The sequence below is a fragment of the Octopus bimaculoides genome, chromosome 5, assembly GCF_046866305.1.
Source record: "Octopus bimaculoides isolate indiv1 chromosome 5, ASM4686630v1, whole genome shotgun sequence".
In the NCBI taxonomy this organism is placed as follows: Eukaryota; Metazoa; Mollusca; class Cephalopoda; order Octopoda; family Octopodidae; genus Octopus; species Octopus bimaculoides.
In genome coordinates, this window is record NC_142932.1 from 52,085,672 (window position 1) to 52,100,726 (window position 15,055).

Below are 15,055 nucleotides of genomic sequence, written 5' to 3' on the forward strand. Positions count from 1 at the left end.
AGTAAACTCTTCATGCCAGGAATAAGTTCAGTTTCTGTAAACAGATTTTTGTCTGCATGTCTTATCTAAGTTTATTGTGAAGATCATAACCTTTTGTGATCACCATACAAAACTGGGGTAACTCTATGTTATCCTTATCTACTGATGTAACAAAATTTTAATCAAGATATGATCAGAATGATTTAATGTGGTGCAAACATTTGAAAGCAATGAAGCCAGTATGCTTTGCTGGATAGGTAATATGATTGTGCCTATTCGACAGAGTGTAAGTGATTGAGAGAAAAACTGGGTATATGTAGCATCAGATGTGTTGTGCACTGGTATGGCCATGTAATGTGTATGAATGAAAACAGTTGCACCAAGAGGTATCAATCTTTAATTATAGAGGGGACATGTGGAAAGGGTAGACCCATGACGATGTGGGACAAAGTGGTAAGAAAGGATTTACAGACATTGGGACTCACAGAGGAGATGACAAGGGACTGAGACTCCCGGTGGTTTGCTGTGCTTGAAAAGACACTTCAAGCTAAGTAAAAGTGTGGTTTCCCTTGGATCCCTAATATCGCAGGCTCATAGGTCCTGGTGTCATGTAAAAAGCATCAATGCCAGTGTTGCATAGAAGTACCCAGTACACTCTGTAAAATAATTGGCGTTAGGAAAGGCGTCCAACTGTAGAAACCATGCCAAAACAGACAGGGAGCCTGAACAGCTGTCCAACCCCTTCCAGCATGGAAAACAGACATTAAATGAAGAAGAAGATGATGATGATGATGAGGATGATGATGTCCAAGTCCACATCAGCATATTTGTGTAACAGTTGGTTACATATCAATCAACTGAAACTGCCTGAGAAGGTTTACAAGGCTTTTACCTCCTTCTCAAGCAGTTAGAACTGCACAGCTCTGGCTTATGTCCATTTACCCACTAACACTAATGATCAGAATGTTCTCCAATGATGATGGTGATGGTGATAATAATAATTCTTTCTAACAAAGGTACAAAGCCTGAAATTTTGCGGGAGTGGGCAAGTAGACTACATCAATCCCAAATATATATTTGTATTCATATAAAAATAAGAATACAAATGACATTGATACTCTGGCCACTTCAATATAGAAAGTGCATTTAATATTGGTTTCAAATTTTGGCACAGGACCTGTAAGTTCAGAAGAGAGGGTAGGTCAATTATGTCACACCCAGTGCTCAGCTAGTACTTATTTGATTGACCTTTTTGAACTCAGCACATAAAGATGAATGAAATGTTGCCAGACATTTTGCCCAGCATGTTAACTATTCTGCCAGCTCATTTCTCTCATTTAATAACCATGGGAAGCTTGAAATAAAATGGTCAGAGAATACATTGTATAACCCTTACTTACCTTCGCTAGGAAAATATATGGTTCTGCAGCAGCAATTTTTTCTTCAATTTTGTCTAGTGACATATAAGAAAAGATAAAGATATTTCCATCAGCACCAGAAGATATTAGGTAATTGTCCTGAAAGTTGACTACTAAACCAGTTAGGTAGCCATAATCTGAATCATGTATCCCAAACTCCCAGTATGGACCGAGCTCTTTGATGGAACCAGGAACAGGTAAGTGATGCACTCTGATCTTGCCATCAGTTGTACCTAGCAACAGCTGGGTTTGGGATTTGCTGTTGAATAAATAAAGCAGAGAGATAAGAAACATTTATTATTAACGGGCTTTTGTCATTTGTTGAGAGATAAATCAGTCTTCTATGAAAAACATGCAAATAATTACCTACTGTGTTGAATCTAAATTGATATTTTGAGCCTCACTTACAGAAACGTCATGCAATTTCATAACCTTTTGACATGCAATAAAAGCAGAGTGGCCAGACTGGACACAGCAAAACACCCAAACGAAGAGAAAATGAAGAAAGAAAGAAAGAAAGAAAGAAAGAAATAGAGAAAGAAAGAAAGAAAGGACAGAGACTGCATCAAATGTTTTGTTAAAGCTTGAAGTAAGTCTCAAGCTATGGGCCAATTTAATTTGTCTCTTTTTTTTATTAGATGAATATATGAGATAAAAATGCTTGGCATACACATAAAATAACAAAGGAGAGAAAAGAAAGCAGAGCTAAAACAAGGTATATGTACAACAGTATAAAAATAAAAGATTGAGATAATATGTAGAGTTTATTATTCATGTTATAGTGCTTTGTTCATAGCCAAAACACTCAAATATAAGTACACTCATCTGCATCTAAGTACTTTGAGGATAACAGGTTCTGCCACTGTTATCAGCAAACCAACAAAAAGCTTCTATGTGCTCATGAAACTTGCTAGAAATATCAACCAAATCTACATCTACCTCAAATCACAACCTACTATCTGGCGAAACTACTGCAGAAGACCACTGTGTGTGTGTGTGTGTGTGTGTGTGTGTGTGTGTGTGTGTGTGTGTGTGTGTTTGTGTGTGTGCACATGCATGCATGCTTGTGTCTATATTTTAGATTCACAGAACAGTTGTAAAAAAAGTGTCATCATCATCTGACATCATTTATTTCTAATCTTCCATGAAAATGTGTTTGCTTATTGGGGAATATTACTTTGCTTGGAAACAAGGGATGGATGACAACCAGGAAGAGCACAGAAAATCTGCCTCAGTGAATTCTGTTTGAGTCACACAGATGTGGAAAAGTGGACACTAAAACAATAATGGTGGTGATGATGATGATGATGAATACAACGATGATGATGATGATGATGATAATAATGATGATCCTGATCGTGATCTTTATGATGACGATGATACCAGCACGGACTACTATTTTCACTGTTTATAACTAAGCCTTAAACTCATTAACACTATCATGTTCTGTTCTGTAATGAGAAACCTATGTTACTAGTGTCACTGAGTTGTTTATGAGGACACAGGCATGTTTCATGATGATAATAACATACACACATAAGACAGTGCAAATGGCTTTGAAGATAAAGATTTAATTTCAATTATTATTAACTTTGTCAATATATTATATTTCTAAATGTATTATAATTCTAAAATTTAAAACATAGTACATCCATGTCAAGTCCTAGTTATAAACTGGTGTTGAGTTACTCTTCTTGTTTATTATTTATTAAAAAACAAATAAATAGTCAAACAATTCATCCATCCATCTGTCCATCCATCCATCCACTCGTCTGTACATCCGTTTGTCCATCCATCCGTCAGTCCGTCTATCCATCTGACCATCCATCCATCCATCCATCCATCCATCCATCCATCTGTCCATCCATCCATCCATACATACATAGGCAGTGAACTGTCACTAATATTTTGTTTAGCTATTTTTTTTTGTTTTAATTCAGGTTTACTCAACAACCAAACAAAAAGATGTAATATTACTGGAATATAAAACAACAAAACTGTTACAGCATCAACAATGATCATTCTAAAATAAAGTTCATTTTAAAAAGGAGTAGGAGAGAAAGAGTGGGTGTGAGGAATGAATTGTCATGGACATTCTAACTCTTGTCAACTTGTTTAAAAGAAACACAACTGTAAAAGTAGTAACAATGGTATCCCATAATGAAAAGAGTGTCATGGACCACCAAGTGGATGGTTTTGTCTTTGTGAAGTATATTCATTTGTTAGGGCCCATTGCTTCTCTATTGAAAATTTCTTTGCAACATTTTATTTTGCACTGCAAGTAATGAAACACTCAGTTTACATTGCCATTTGAACTTCCAAACAGTATAGTGCTGATGTCATTAATAAACCAGTGACCCTACTGCTCATAGAGCTTCTTACTCCTTTCTGCATATCAAACATGCCCTGCGTTAGGGAGAGAATGCAGGCTTAAAAATAATATAAATATGTGACATTGGAGCCTTATGTGGTCCTCTTATTCATCAGATTCTGTTGGACTGTCCATCTCATGTTAGTATGAAAAGTGAATGTAAGATGATAATAACAATTATTAGTTATTATTATGGCCAGGTTCCAGCCTAGACCACAGCAACAAAGTTCACCCAGCCACACTTCTCAGTTCAACATCACTGCCTTGAGGTCTTGGATACATTTCAGGCCAGTGTCTGCAATCAAGTTGTTGATGTAAGTGTAAGGACGTTTTCCTCTTCTTACATTGCCATGAAGTAGGTTTCACAAGACTAATTTGGTTGCTACCAGTTCAGGGTGGCATATGCAGTGTCTAGATAGTCACAGCCATCTTTGCCTGATCTTCTCACTAACTTTCAGGTCTCGTTTGTCATATGTTGCTGCTATTTTACATTTAGCGCCATTCATAGCATCCTTGTGCATCATCGATCTAGACTGTTTGATAATTTCTATGTCAATGCCCATGTTTCACTACCGTATAACAGCATTGATTCAACAGTTGCAATGAACAGCTTGATTTTGATTCAACTGGGCAATTTGGAGTCCTAGATCTTCTTTAGTTTGTGACAAGCTGTCCATGCTTGTGCCTTTCTTATCTTGAGGTCTGCTTTTGAACTGTCCACCCAACCACTAACATTCAATAATAATGATGATGACACACATAAATACAAAAATACACAAAAACTTACATATACTTTAAATTCTCTCGTTTCAACACACCACATTCCAATATATATGAAACAACCATGGCTTCTTGAGAATTGTCTAATCTGCTACCAGCTCATTTCAGAGCTAATTGCACATGCATCATTAATAATAGATATTAATGCGTAATTAATAATAGATATTAATGTGCTGAGAGAGCCAACATCTTAAGCTAATAATTACCAAAAATAGCAAGATACAAGTGTCCTACATTAGAAAAAAAGCTTTGTTATTTTGAGTTACTAATGCACTTCCCGATGATGTAATCATGAAAATGTAAATAAAGCCATTTGAAAGTAAAAGATATGGACAGATATTATTTACCAAGAAATAACGAATGTACAAAAGTGTTTGAATGATAAAAGCAATGAGCAATACATCTTCGTGCTCTGTTGCATAGTTTGGCAAAGCTTACGCCCCACATCATGAAGCATTTATTAATTTTCAAATGCAGACAGGTTTTTGCGTCAGGTTTTGAGCATCTTGTATTATGTCAACTGGAGGGCAGACCCATTACAGAAACAGAAACTCTCCACTAAACAAATATTAGTTTCAAATTTTGGCATAAGGCGAGAAAGTTTAGGGAAGGAACTAAGTCAATGAGATTAAACCTAGTGCTCAACTGGTACTTATTTTATTGACCCCCAAAAAGATGAAAGGCAAAGTCAACCTTGGTGAAATTTGAACTCAGAATGCAAAGATGGACAAAATGCCACAAAGCATTTTACCTGGCATGCTCACATTTCTGCCAGCTGGCCACATTCCTCAAAACAGATATTAGCACTACCAAGGTAAATTCTCATTAAAGGAAATCTAATAACCTTTTTTTCCTTTTTTGGTTCTTACAACCACCCAATTCTGGATTTGATACACTGCATGGCACATTGGGTAAGTATCTTCTAGTCTCAGAATGAATATGTTTTATGAGTAGAAGTTAGTAGATGGAAATGGTGTAGGTGTCTGATGGATGTGTATATATATATATATATATATATATATATATATATATACATATATGTGCGGGTGGCACATAAAAGACACCATTTCGAGCGTGGCCGTTTTCGTGCGGGTGACACGTAAAAGCACCCACTACACTCTCTGAGTGGTTGGCGTTAGGAAGGGCATCCAGCTGTAGAAACTCTGCCAAATCAGACTGGAGCCTGGTGTTGCCATCCGGTTTCACCAGTCCTCAGTCAAATCGTCCAACCCATGCTAGCATGGAAAGCGGACGTTAAACAATGATGATGATGATGATGATGATATATATATATATATATATAAATATATATATATATATACATACATACATATATATATATATATATATATATACATATATATATATATATATATAAAACTTACTTGGAAAAGGATGATGCGTGTCATTCAATCATATAATATAAATAATATATATATGCATATAGACATGTGACGTCCTGTGTCCACATATGCATATGTATATACATATACATGTAAGTATGTACGTATACGTATGTATATATGCTTAACCATCTTCTCACACCGTCTCCGATGAAAGGATATAATAAATATCCTGGAAACAGCTGTAAAACCTTCTATTTATAAATGTTGTAAAATCTATCCAGCCTTGGTTTTTTTATCTCATTACGAAAAAAAAAAATTTTTATATGCATATATGTATATGTATATATATATATATATTCAGGCAATAATAAATCTCTGAGCAAGATGTAAACTTCATGATATATATATACATATTGTTTTATTCTTTTACTCTTTTACTTGCTTCAGTCATTTTACTGTGGCCATGCTGGAACACCGTCTTTAGTTGGAGAAATCGACCACAGGACTTATTCTTTGTAAGCCTAGTACTTATTCTATCAGTATCTTTTTGCCGAACTACTAAGTTATGGGGACATAAACACACCAGCATTGGTTATCAAGTGATGGTGGGGGGACAAACACAAACATATACATATATGTACATATATATATATGATGGGCTTCTTTCAGTTTCTGTCTACTAAATCCACTCACAAGGCTTTGGTTGTCATGCAGTGAGACTGAACTCAGAACCATGTGGTTGGGAAGCAAGCTTCTTACCACACAGTCACGCCTGTACCTCTAAATGTATGTATGTATGTATGTATGCATGTATATATGTATATGTATGTATATATGTATATACATATATATCATCATCATCATCATCCTCATCATCATCATTTACTATTCGTTGTCCATGCTGGCATGGGTTGGAATGTTTGACCACAGCTGTCAAGCTAGAGAGCTGCACTAGACTCCAATCTGATTTGGCATGGTTTCTATAGCTGGATGCCCTTTCTAATGCCAAGCACCTTACAGAATGAATTGGGTGCTCTTATATGGCAACACAATGGGTGCTTTTACATGGTGACGTATGGGTGCTTTTATGTGGCACCACACAGGTGCTTTTACATGACACCACATGGGTGCATTAAAGTGACACTGCATGGGCACTTTTATGTGGCACCACCACAAGAGCTTTATGCTACCAGAGGGACCAGACTAAACACTTCTACTGTAGAGTATGGGTCTTCTTGAATATGTGCAATTAATAACCAAATATGAGAAAGAACAATTGCTTTTCACATTACATATCGAAATCGAACCAAATTTGACGACTGGCACCCATGCCAAGCTTTCTTTCATTGGACACTAAACTCTGTTTGTGAAGACCTGTTGGGGCAAGTGAAATCGAAATTAAGCCAAATTCGATGACTGGCACCCATACCAGTGGAGCGATAACAGCACTATCCGAGCATGATCATTGCCAGAGCAGCTGTCTGGCTTCCATGCCGGTGGCACATAAAAAGCACCATTTAAGCATGATCGTTACCAGAGTCGCCTTACTGGCACTTGTGCCAGTGGCATGTGAACAAAACATTCGAGTGAGGTGATTGCCAGTGCTGCTGGACTGGCTCCTGTGCAGGTGGCACATAAAAAACACCATTTGAGTGTGGCCATTGCCAGTACCGCCTGACTGGGCCTCGTGCTGGTGGCACGTAAAAGCACCCACTACACTCTTGGAGTGGTTGGCATTAGGAAGGGCATCCAGCTGAAGAAACTCTGCCAGATCAGATTGGAGCCTGGTACAGCCATCTGGTTTGCCAGTCCTCAGTCAAATTGTCCAACCCATGCTAGCATGGAAAGTGAATGTTAAACGATGATGATGATGATGATATTTTAAAAAACTGGCATTATATTTTCTAGCTTAAATGCTCTAAAAAATTATTTGTTTGCAAGAAGCTTTCACATTAACAATTATACTATAGCATTCTTAAACAATTTTACATTTATTTCCAATGGTAGAATGCACTATGGCAATGAATTTACATTAATCTTTGGAGAAGGTGCTTTCATGTATATATAAGTGTGCCTCAGAAATCCCATGGCCTTGTATGGTGTGGCCAGTTAATAGTGGACTGTTATATAATGAGTGTTTTTTTTTAAGTCTGTGTTGTCTTGTTGACAGACATGCACTTGAAATTATTGTTTTTCATCAAAACTTGTTACTATGGTGACAACACTACCAATCTATCTATCTTTCACATCCTTTCTCCCCCCCCCCCTCTCTCTCTCACCATATTTCTATTCCAACAACAACTTTTTCTCCTTCTTCCCTCCTTCTAAATGTATGTTGCAACAAGAGTTAACTCCCCTTTTGATTCCTTCTCTTCTTCCCTCATTCTATATATATGCTGTGATGGACAAACAGATGAAGATCAGCTTGACTTTTATAATATAGATTGCATTATGGGGACACTAATTTAAACCCATGCAACTAGACATTTACAAAAGTGTAATTAAACACTCAAATGCACACACACACACACACACACTTGCAAACATATGCATAGAAACACACACGTACATCATGATCATCGTTTTAACATCCACATACCCATGCTTGCATGGGTTGGATGGAGCATATTGAAGTAGATTTTCTAAACCAAAATGCCTCTCCTGTTGCCAACACTAATCTTTTACCAAGCAAGCTAATATTTCCTCATGATTAGACATGTTTTAGTAGAATATAGAAAGTGAATGACATTCATTTACAACAACCATGCAATGTCAAAACAAGGACACACACACACACACACAGACACACACACACACACACACAGAGTTTCTGTCTACTAAATCCATCCACTCACAGAGCTTTGGTCATTTCCCAGCTATAGCTCAGAACACTTACCCAACATGCTAAACGTCACGAAACAAGTGTTCCACCATGATTGTTGGTGAACTGGAAACTTTTTTTTATTTCTTCTTTACTTGTTTATACGTTTACATGATGTAATCTAGAATGCATTCATAAAATGCTGTCCAAACAGCTTTTGTGAATTTTGAACCCCACTTTTGTTTTTCTTACACACACACACACACACACACACACAGCAAGCTTCAACAGTGTCCATCACTACCAAGGTGAAAAGAAGATCCATAGAAATCTTGTATTCATGCTTGTTCCTAAAAACACATGAGATGTTCACCTCTTGAATGCCTTTGATCTTAAATCTTTTGTTATCAGAATTGATCTCAGCCTAAACAATGGCATCAACAACACAATGTTGATTCAATATATGAAAGTGCTAGATCTCCAATTCATAAAATATTAACCAACCCTTTCAAACTGATAAACTCAGTAGTTTACTTTTCTGGAAAGAACAGCAGAGGAGAATGTAAGGGTCAAAGATCCTTAAATCTTGTAAATTTTATATTATAGACACTCAGTCTTGGAATACTTTGATAAGAAGGCAATTAAAATGGATAACCTTACCAAAACTTCATTATTGTAATTCCTGCATTATTATTGTTCACAACAGCAACAGCTCTGATTGGGGTTGCTGGATCACTGTCAGAAATAGCTCTCTGAGGATCACCCTCACCTGGAAATGCGCATTCATATATATAACCAGCATCGTAATCACCCTGGAATATATAATTTATGCAATTTATATGATTAACATATTTTGTGTGTAGCAAAATTTGAAATAAAGGAAGTGGATATATATAAATATCTGCTCACTATGAAAGTCGATGTATGTATGTATGTATGTATGTATGTATGTATGTATTTAGGAGGCGCAATGGCCCAGTGGTTAGGACAGCGGACTCACGGTCATAGGATCGCAGTTTCGATTCCCAGACCGGGCGTTGTGAGTGTTTATTGAGCGAAAACACCTAAATCTCCACAAGGCTCCGGCAGGGGATGGTGGCGAACCCTGCTGTACTCTTTCACTACAACTTTCTCTCACTCTTACTTCCTGTTTCTGTTGTGCCTGTAATTGAAAGGGTCAGCCTTGTCACACTCTGTGTCACGCTGAATATCCCCGAGAACTACATTAAGGGTACACGTGTCTGTGGAGTGCTCAGCCACTTGCACGTTAATTTCATGAGCAGGCTGTTCCATTGATCGGATCGACTGGAACCCACGTCGTTGTAAGCGACGGAGTGCCAACCAACAACAACAATGTATGTATGTATGTATGTATGTATGTATGTATGTATGTATGTATGTATGTATGTATGTATGTATGTATGAATGCATGTATGTATGTATGTATGTCATTATTCAGTTGAATTCAAGATTACTTGCTAATAGAGAAAGAGTTGGCTTTTAACCTAGATCTAAGGTTCATTCATTGGAATTTCAGCAACATCAACAGGGTATTTTTGCATGTATGTATGCATATGTGCAGTATTTGGAGTCAGTGCCAGTATAGATTTGTTGTATGTATTGTTTTATGTATGTATTCTTATGCATATAGTTGCATTTCTAGACATGCGAATACATACTTAGGTGAAAATTCTACAAATTTTAACAGTTCCCATTATGGCTTGAACCTTTTGTCTTTAAATCAGCTTTTTCTTTCCTGGTTTTGTCTGTATGTATATCTGAGCTATAAAATGGTTGGCATTAGGAAGACCCATCCAACCAGAGAAACCATGCCAAACCAGGCACTGAAGCTTATTGCAGTCCTTGATCCCACTGAATCCTATCAAACTGTTCAAGTCATGCCATCATGGAACGTGAATGTTAAATGATGATGATAATGAAGATGATGATATGCGTGTATGTGTATAACATATTTTTCTGGGTGTATGTTTATGTAATTGTGTGTGAGTGTAAGAGAGAGAAAGCGATAGAGAGAGAGAGAGAGAGATGGAGTGCGTTTCCATTTCTCTTAGCATCAACACTGAGAGACAAAAATGATAGCATTGTTTCCATCTCCTGTGGACAGTGTGTTCCTTACCTGCCTAGGTGGACTTCATAGGTTTTAAGATAGCTTACTCAAAAAAACAAGTGATAGTGGTAGGAAGGGTGTCTAGCACCAACAAGTCTTATTCAATCCATGTTAGAATGGAAACAGCAACAGTAAAAACTGTGATTGTGATGATGATAAAAATTGATACTAAGCATAAAAATGATAGCAACAAAATTTACAGACTAAATCATTATCAAGTCTCTTTTGTTTCATCAATGGTGGAAGAGAAGCACTTGTTACCTATATGCAAGACCTCGAAGACTGGTAGCAGAAAGGGGTGTTAGATCTTGTTATTTTCACACTAGGTACCTACTATGGAATGAATGCTTGCAATAGAGTTAGAGCAACAAACAGGTTTACCACATATGTGTGTGTGTGTGTGTGTGTGTGTGTGCGTGTGTATAAGACATCCAGCTGTAGAAACTTTGCCAAATCAGATTGGAGCCTGGTGCAGCTTTCTGGCTCGCCAGACCTCAGTCAAACCGTCCAAATCATGCCAGCTTGGAAAGCAGACGTTAAACTATGATGATGATGATAATATATGTATATATATCATCAACATCATCATCATCGTCATTTAACGTCCGCTTTCCATGCTGGCATGGGTTGGACGATTTGACTGAGGACTGGTGAACCAGATGGCTGCACCAGGCTCAATCTACAGCTGGCTGCCCTTCCTAACGCCAACTACTCCGAGAGTGTAGTGGGTGCTTTTGCGTGCCACCAGCACGTGGGCCAGTCAGGCGGTTCTGGCAACAACCATGCTCAAAAGGTGTTTTTTACATGCTACCTGCATGGGAGCCAGTCCGGTGGCACTGGCAACGACCATGCTTGAATGTTGTTTTTCACGTGTCACTGGCACATGTGCTAGTAAGGTGACGCTGGCAACAATCACGCTCTAATGGTGCTTTTTACATGCCAGCAGCATGGGAGCCAATCCGTGGCTTGGCAACAATCATGCTTGGATGTGCTTTTAACATTCCATTGGCATAAGTGCCAATCAGGCGGTACTGTCATTGGCCATATCAGCGATTTTGATTTGATTTCACTTGCCTCAATAGGTCTTCTCAAGCAAAGTTTATCGTCCAAAGAATGAGGGGTACTCATAAGTGGGGTGGTTACACTCCATGCTCGGACGTGCTTTTAACATTCCACTGGAATGAATGCCAATCATGCGGTACTGTCATCAGCCACATCAGCGATTTTGACTCTGATTTCACTTGCCTCAATAGGTCTTCGCAAGCAAAGTTTATTGTCCAATGAATGAGGGGTATTCGTAAGTGGGCTGGTTACACCCACTGGCAAAGGCCACAGGTTAGGGTCTCACTTGGCTTGTCAGATCTTCTCAAGCACAGTATATCTCCAAAGGTCTCGGTCACTAGTCATTGCCTCGATGAGGCCCAATGTTCGAAGGTCGTGCTTCACCACCTCATCCCAGGTCTTTCTGGGTCTACCTCTTCCACAGGTTCCCTCAACTGCTAGGGTGTGACACTTTTTCACACAGCTGTCCTCCTTCATTCACAACACATGACCATACCAGTGCAGTCGTCTCTCTTGCTTCTTAGGTCCAACTGTTCTCTCAAGGTACTTACACTCTGTCTAGTATGCACACTGACATTACATATCCAGCAGAGCATACTGGCTTCATTCGTTGCAAGCTTACACATGTCCTCAGTAGTCACAGCCCATGTTTCACTGCCATGTAGCATGGCTGTTCATACACATGTGTCATACAGTCTACCTTTTACTCTGAGTGAGAGGCCCTTTGTCACCAGCAGAGGTAGGAGCTCTCTGAACTTTGCCCAGGCTATTCTTATTCTAGCAGCAACACTTTCAGAGCATCCACCCCCACTACTGAGTTGGTCTCCTCGGTAACAGAAGACATCAGCTACTTCAAGTTTTTCTCCCTGGAATATGACAGAAGCTGTTCTCTGCACATTTTCAGTGTTTATAGCACCTGAGCATTTGTCACATACAAAAACGATGGAATCTGTTTTCTGAGCATCTGTGGTGTTTATTGTACCTGTGCATCTGCCTCACACGAAAGCTATCTTCCCGGTTAATCTTCCTTTGATATTGCTGCACCTTTTATGTGTCCATAGCTTACACTGGGTACATCTTATGGAGTTTCTACCTATGCCTTTTCTACAGATCAAGCAGGACCATCTACCTGAAGGAATTTGTGGTTTGTCTGCTTTCCTACTTAATAAGACTTTGGTTTTAGCTAAGTTGACTCTAAGGCCCAGGTCTTCTTGGGTCTCCCTCTACTCCGGATTCCTTCCACTGTTTGGGAGTGGCACTTCTTCACACAGCCCTTCTCATCCAAGAAGACATGGGTTGAGGTAGTGAAGCATAAAAACAGAGCATTTCCTTGTTTTTTTATATGACGTTTTTAGCAAAGAGAGCTTTATGGTCATTTTAATTTATTATTTTTTTATTAATAGTAATGATGATGGATGAAGAAACATTTATACTGTTACTGTTATTTCTGAATGTAGTTCCAGTGTTAATAACATGGTTTTTTCTTCTTCCTCTTTTGTCTTCCAAAATAAACAGCGTAATTGAAAAGAAACCTCTCTCTCTTTCACTCTCTCCCTCTTGGATGGGATACAGGTTTATATTAAAAATTCAAATAATAAAAAATAATAAAATACAATAAAAAATATAATTAAAAAAAAAAGATATAAAATGTAAATGAAGTAAGATATAAGAACATAAAAACTGTGTATGCATGCGTGGATACATGTATTCAAGGAGGAATAAATAGAGTTCAGTAATAACGAGATATCATTAAGGTAAAAGTCAGTTAAAAACCATGAACAGTAAAAATCAGTTAAAAACCTATGGCCATTTCAGAAAATATAACTGGCGAAATTGAAACAGGATCAATTTTCTGGTGATCAGTTTTCTGTTAGTCTCTTTCCTTTTCGATGCACTTGATTTAGCAGTTCATAAGCTTGCATATTCCCTCCAAGAAGAAGGTTTTTGGTTGGTTGTGCAATCATTTATGCCCTGTTTCCTTCACATCTTCATCCATAGGAAACCAACGACTTCATAAACTATCTTTGAGCAGTCCAAAGATATGATAGTCAGAAGGGTCAAGATCTGGGCTGTAGGCAGGGTATTCCAGCACCTCAAAACCCATTTGGTTAATGGTTTCAACAGTCTGGGTAGATGGGGGCTATGTGTGGGAGTTCATTGTCATGCAACAACAAAAACTTTCTTCGACAATGGGCTTTGGCATTTGGTGCGAATAGCTGGCTTCAGTTTATTGACCAGCAAAGCACTGTAATTTGCACTGTTGCTCATACACACCTTTTCTAGAGAAATCAGATCATTGCTCTTTGTTCTTCTTTGGTGCACATTGCTAGTGGAGTGGCCATGCTTACACAGTAAAGCCAGAAAGAAAAATGGCATGATCAGGGTCAAACTTCGATCACATGACCACAATAGTACCAACTACAAGCACACATGCACAGAAGACAATGTGACAAAAAGACATCCACTACAGTCTCAGAGTGGTTGACATCAGGAAGGGCATCCAGCTGTAGAAACCTTACTAAATCATATCGGAACCTGGTACAGCCCCAAATTAAATTAAAATTTAAGATATATGAAATATAAATATAAATATATATAAAAATATAAATGTACATAAAGATACATGTGTATATAAATGCATATAAAAATTTATGCGTAATTGAGCATAAATATTATAAAGTCTAAAAATTAAAAAAATTAAAAAACATCTGACGATCGTTTCACGGACATTATTGCAACCAAAATGTAATCAAAAGATAAGCATACTGGCAATAATTCTGCTCTTCAGAGATGAATGGAGTTATAATATATGTGTTAAGAACGAATGGTGTATATAATAAGGTGATATTAATTAAAATATTAAAAAATATTAAAAATATTGAAAATATTAAAATGCATACTGTCCTTTAAAGAAATTGTAAAAGTAATCCTCCTATAATTTGGAAAGTTCATTTTTTTTCGTTTGTGGAAATTTTAAATGATATATATTTTTTTATAAAAATTAGTATGTTTTTCTGAATATATAAAAATTCGGTATATAACTATAGTAAAGTTCATCTTGTTGTTGGATATATTGGTAGTCCTATGAATCACATCAATGTTTAAAAGTTCATCCACTGCAAATATTTCATCGTTAAATTTAGCTAGAGT

At 37.5% G+C, this 15,055-nt stretch overlaps 1 protein-coding gene across 1 annotated transcript in view; it reads right to left on the bottom strand.

The window, feature by feature from the left end:
• The window catches only part of LOC106873590 (cilia- and flagella-associated protein 44), a 192,187-nt gene that overhangs the window by 96,600 nt on the left and 80,532 nt on the right, over positions 1–15,055 (bottom strand). Inside the window, exons 15-16 of the mRNA XM_014921024.3 lie at positions 9,376–9,527; positions 1,380–1,656 (exon numbers count right to left, since the gene is read on the bottom strand). Of these exons, the coding sequence (XP_014776510.2) occupies positions 1,380–1,656; positions 9,376–9,527 (429 nt within the window). The remainder of the gene's footprint in view (positions 1–1,379; positions 1,657–9,375; positions 9,528–15,055) is intronic.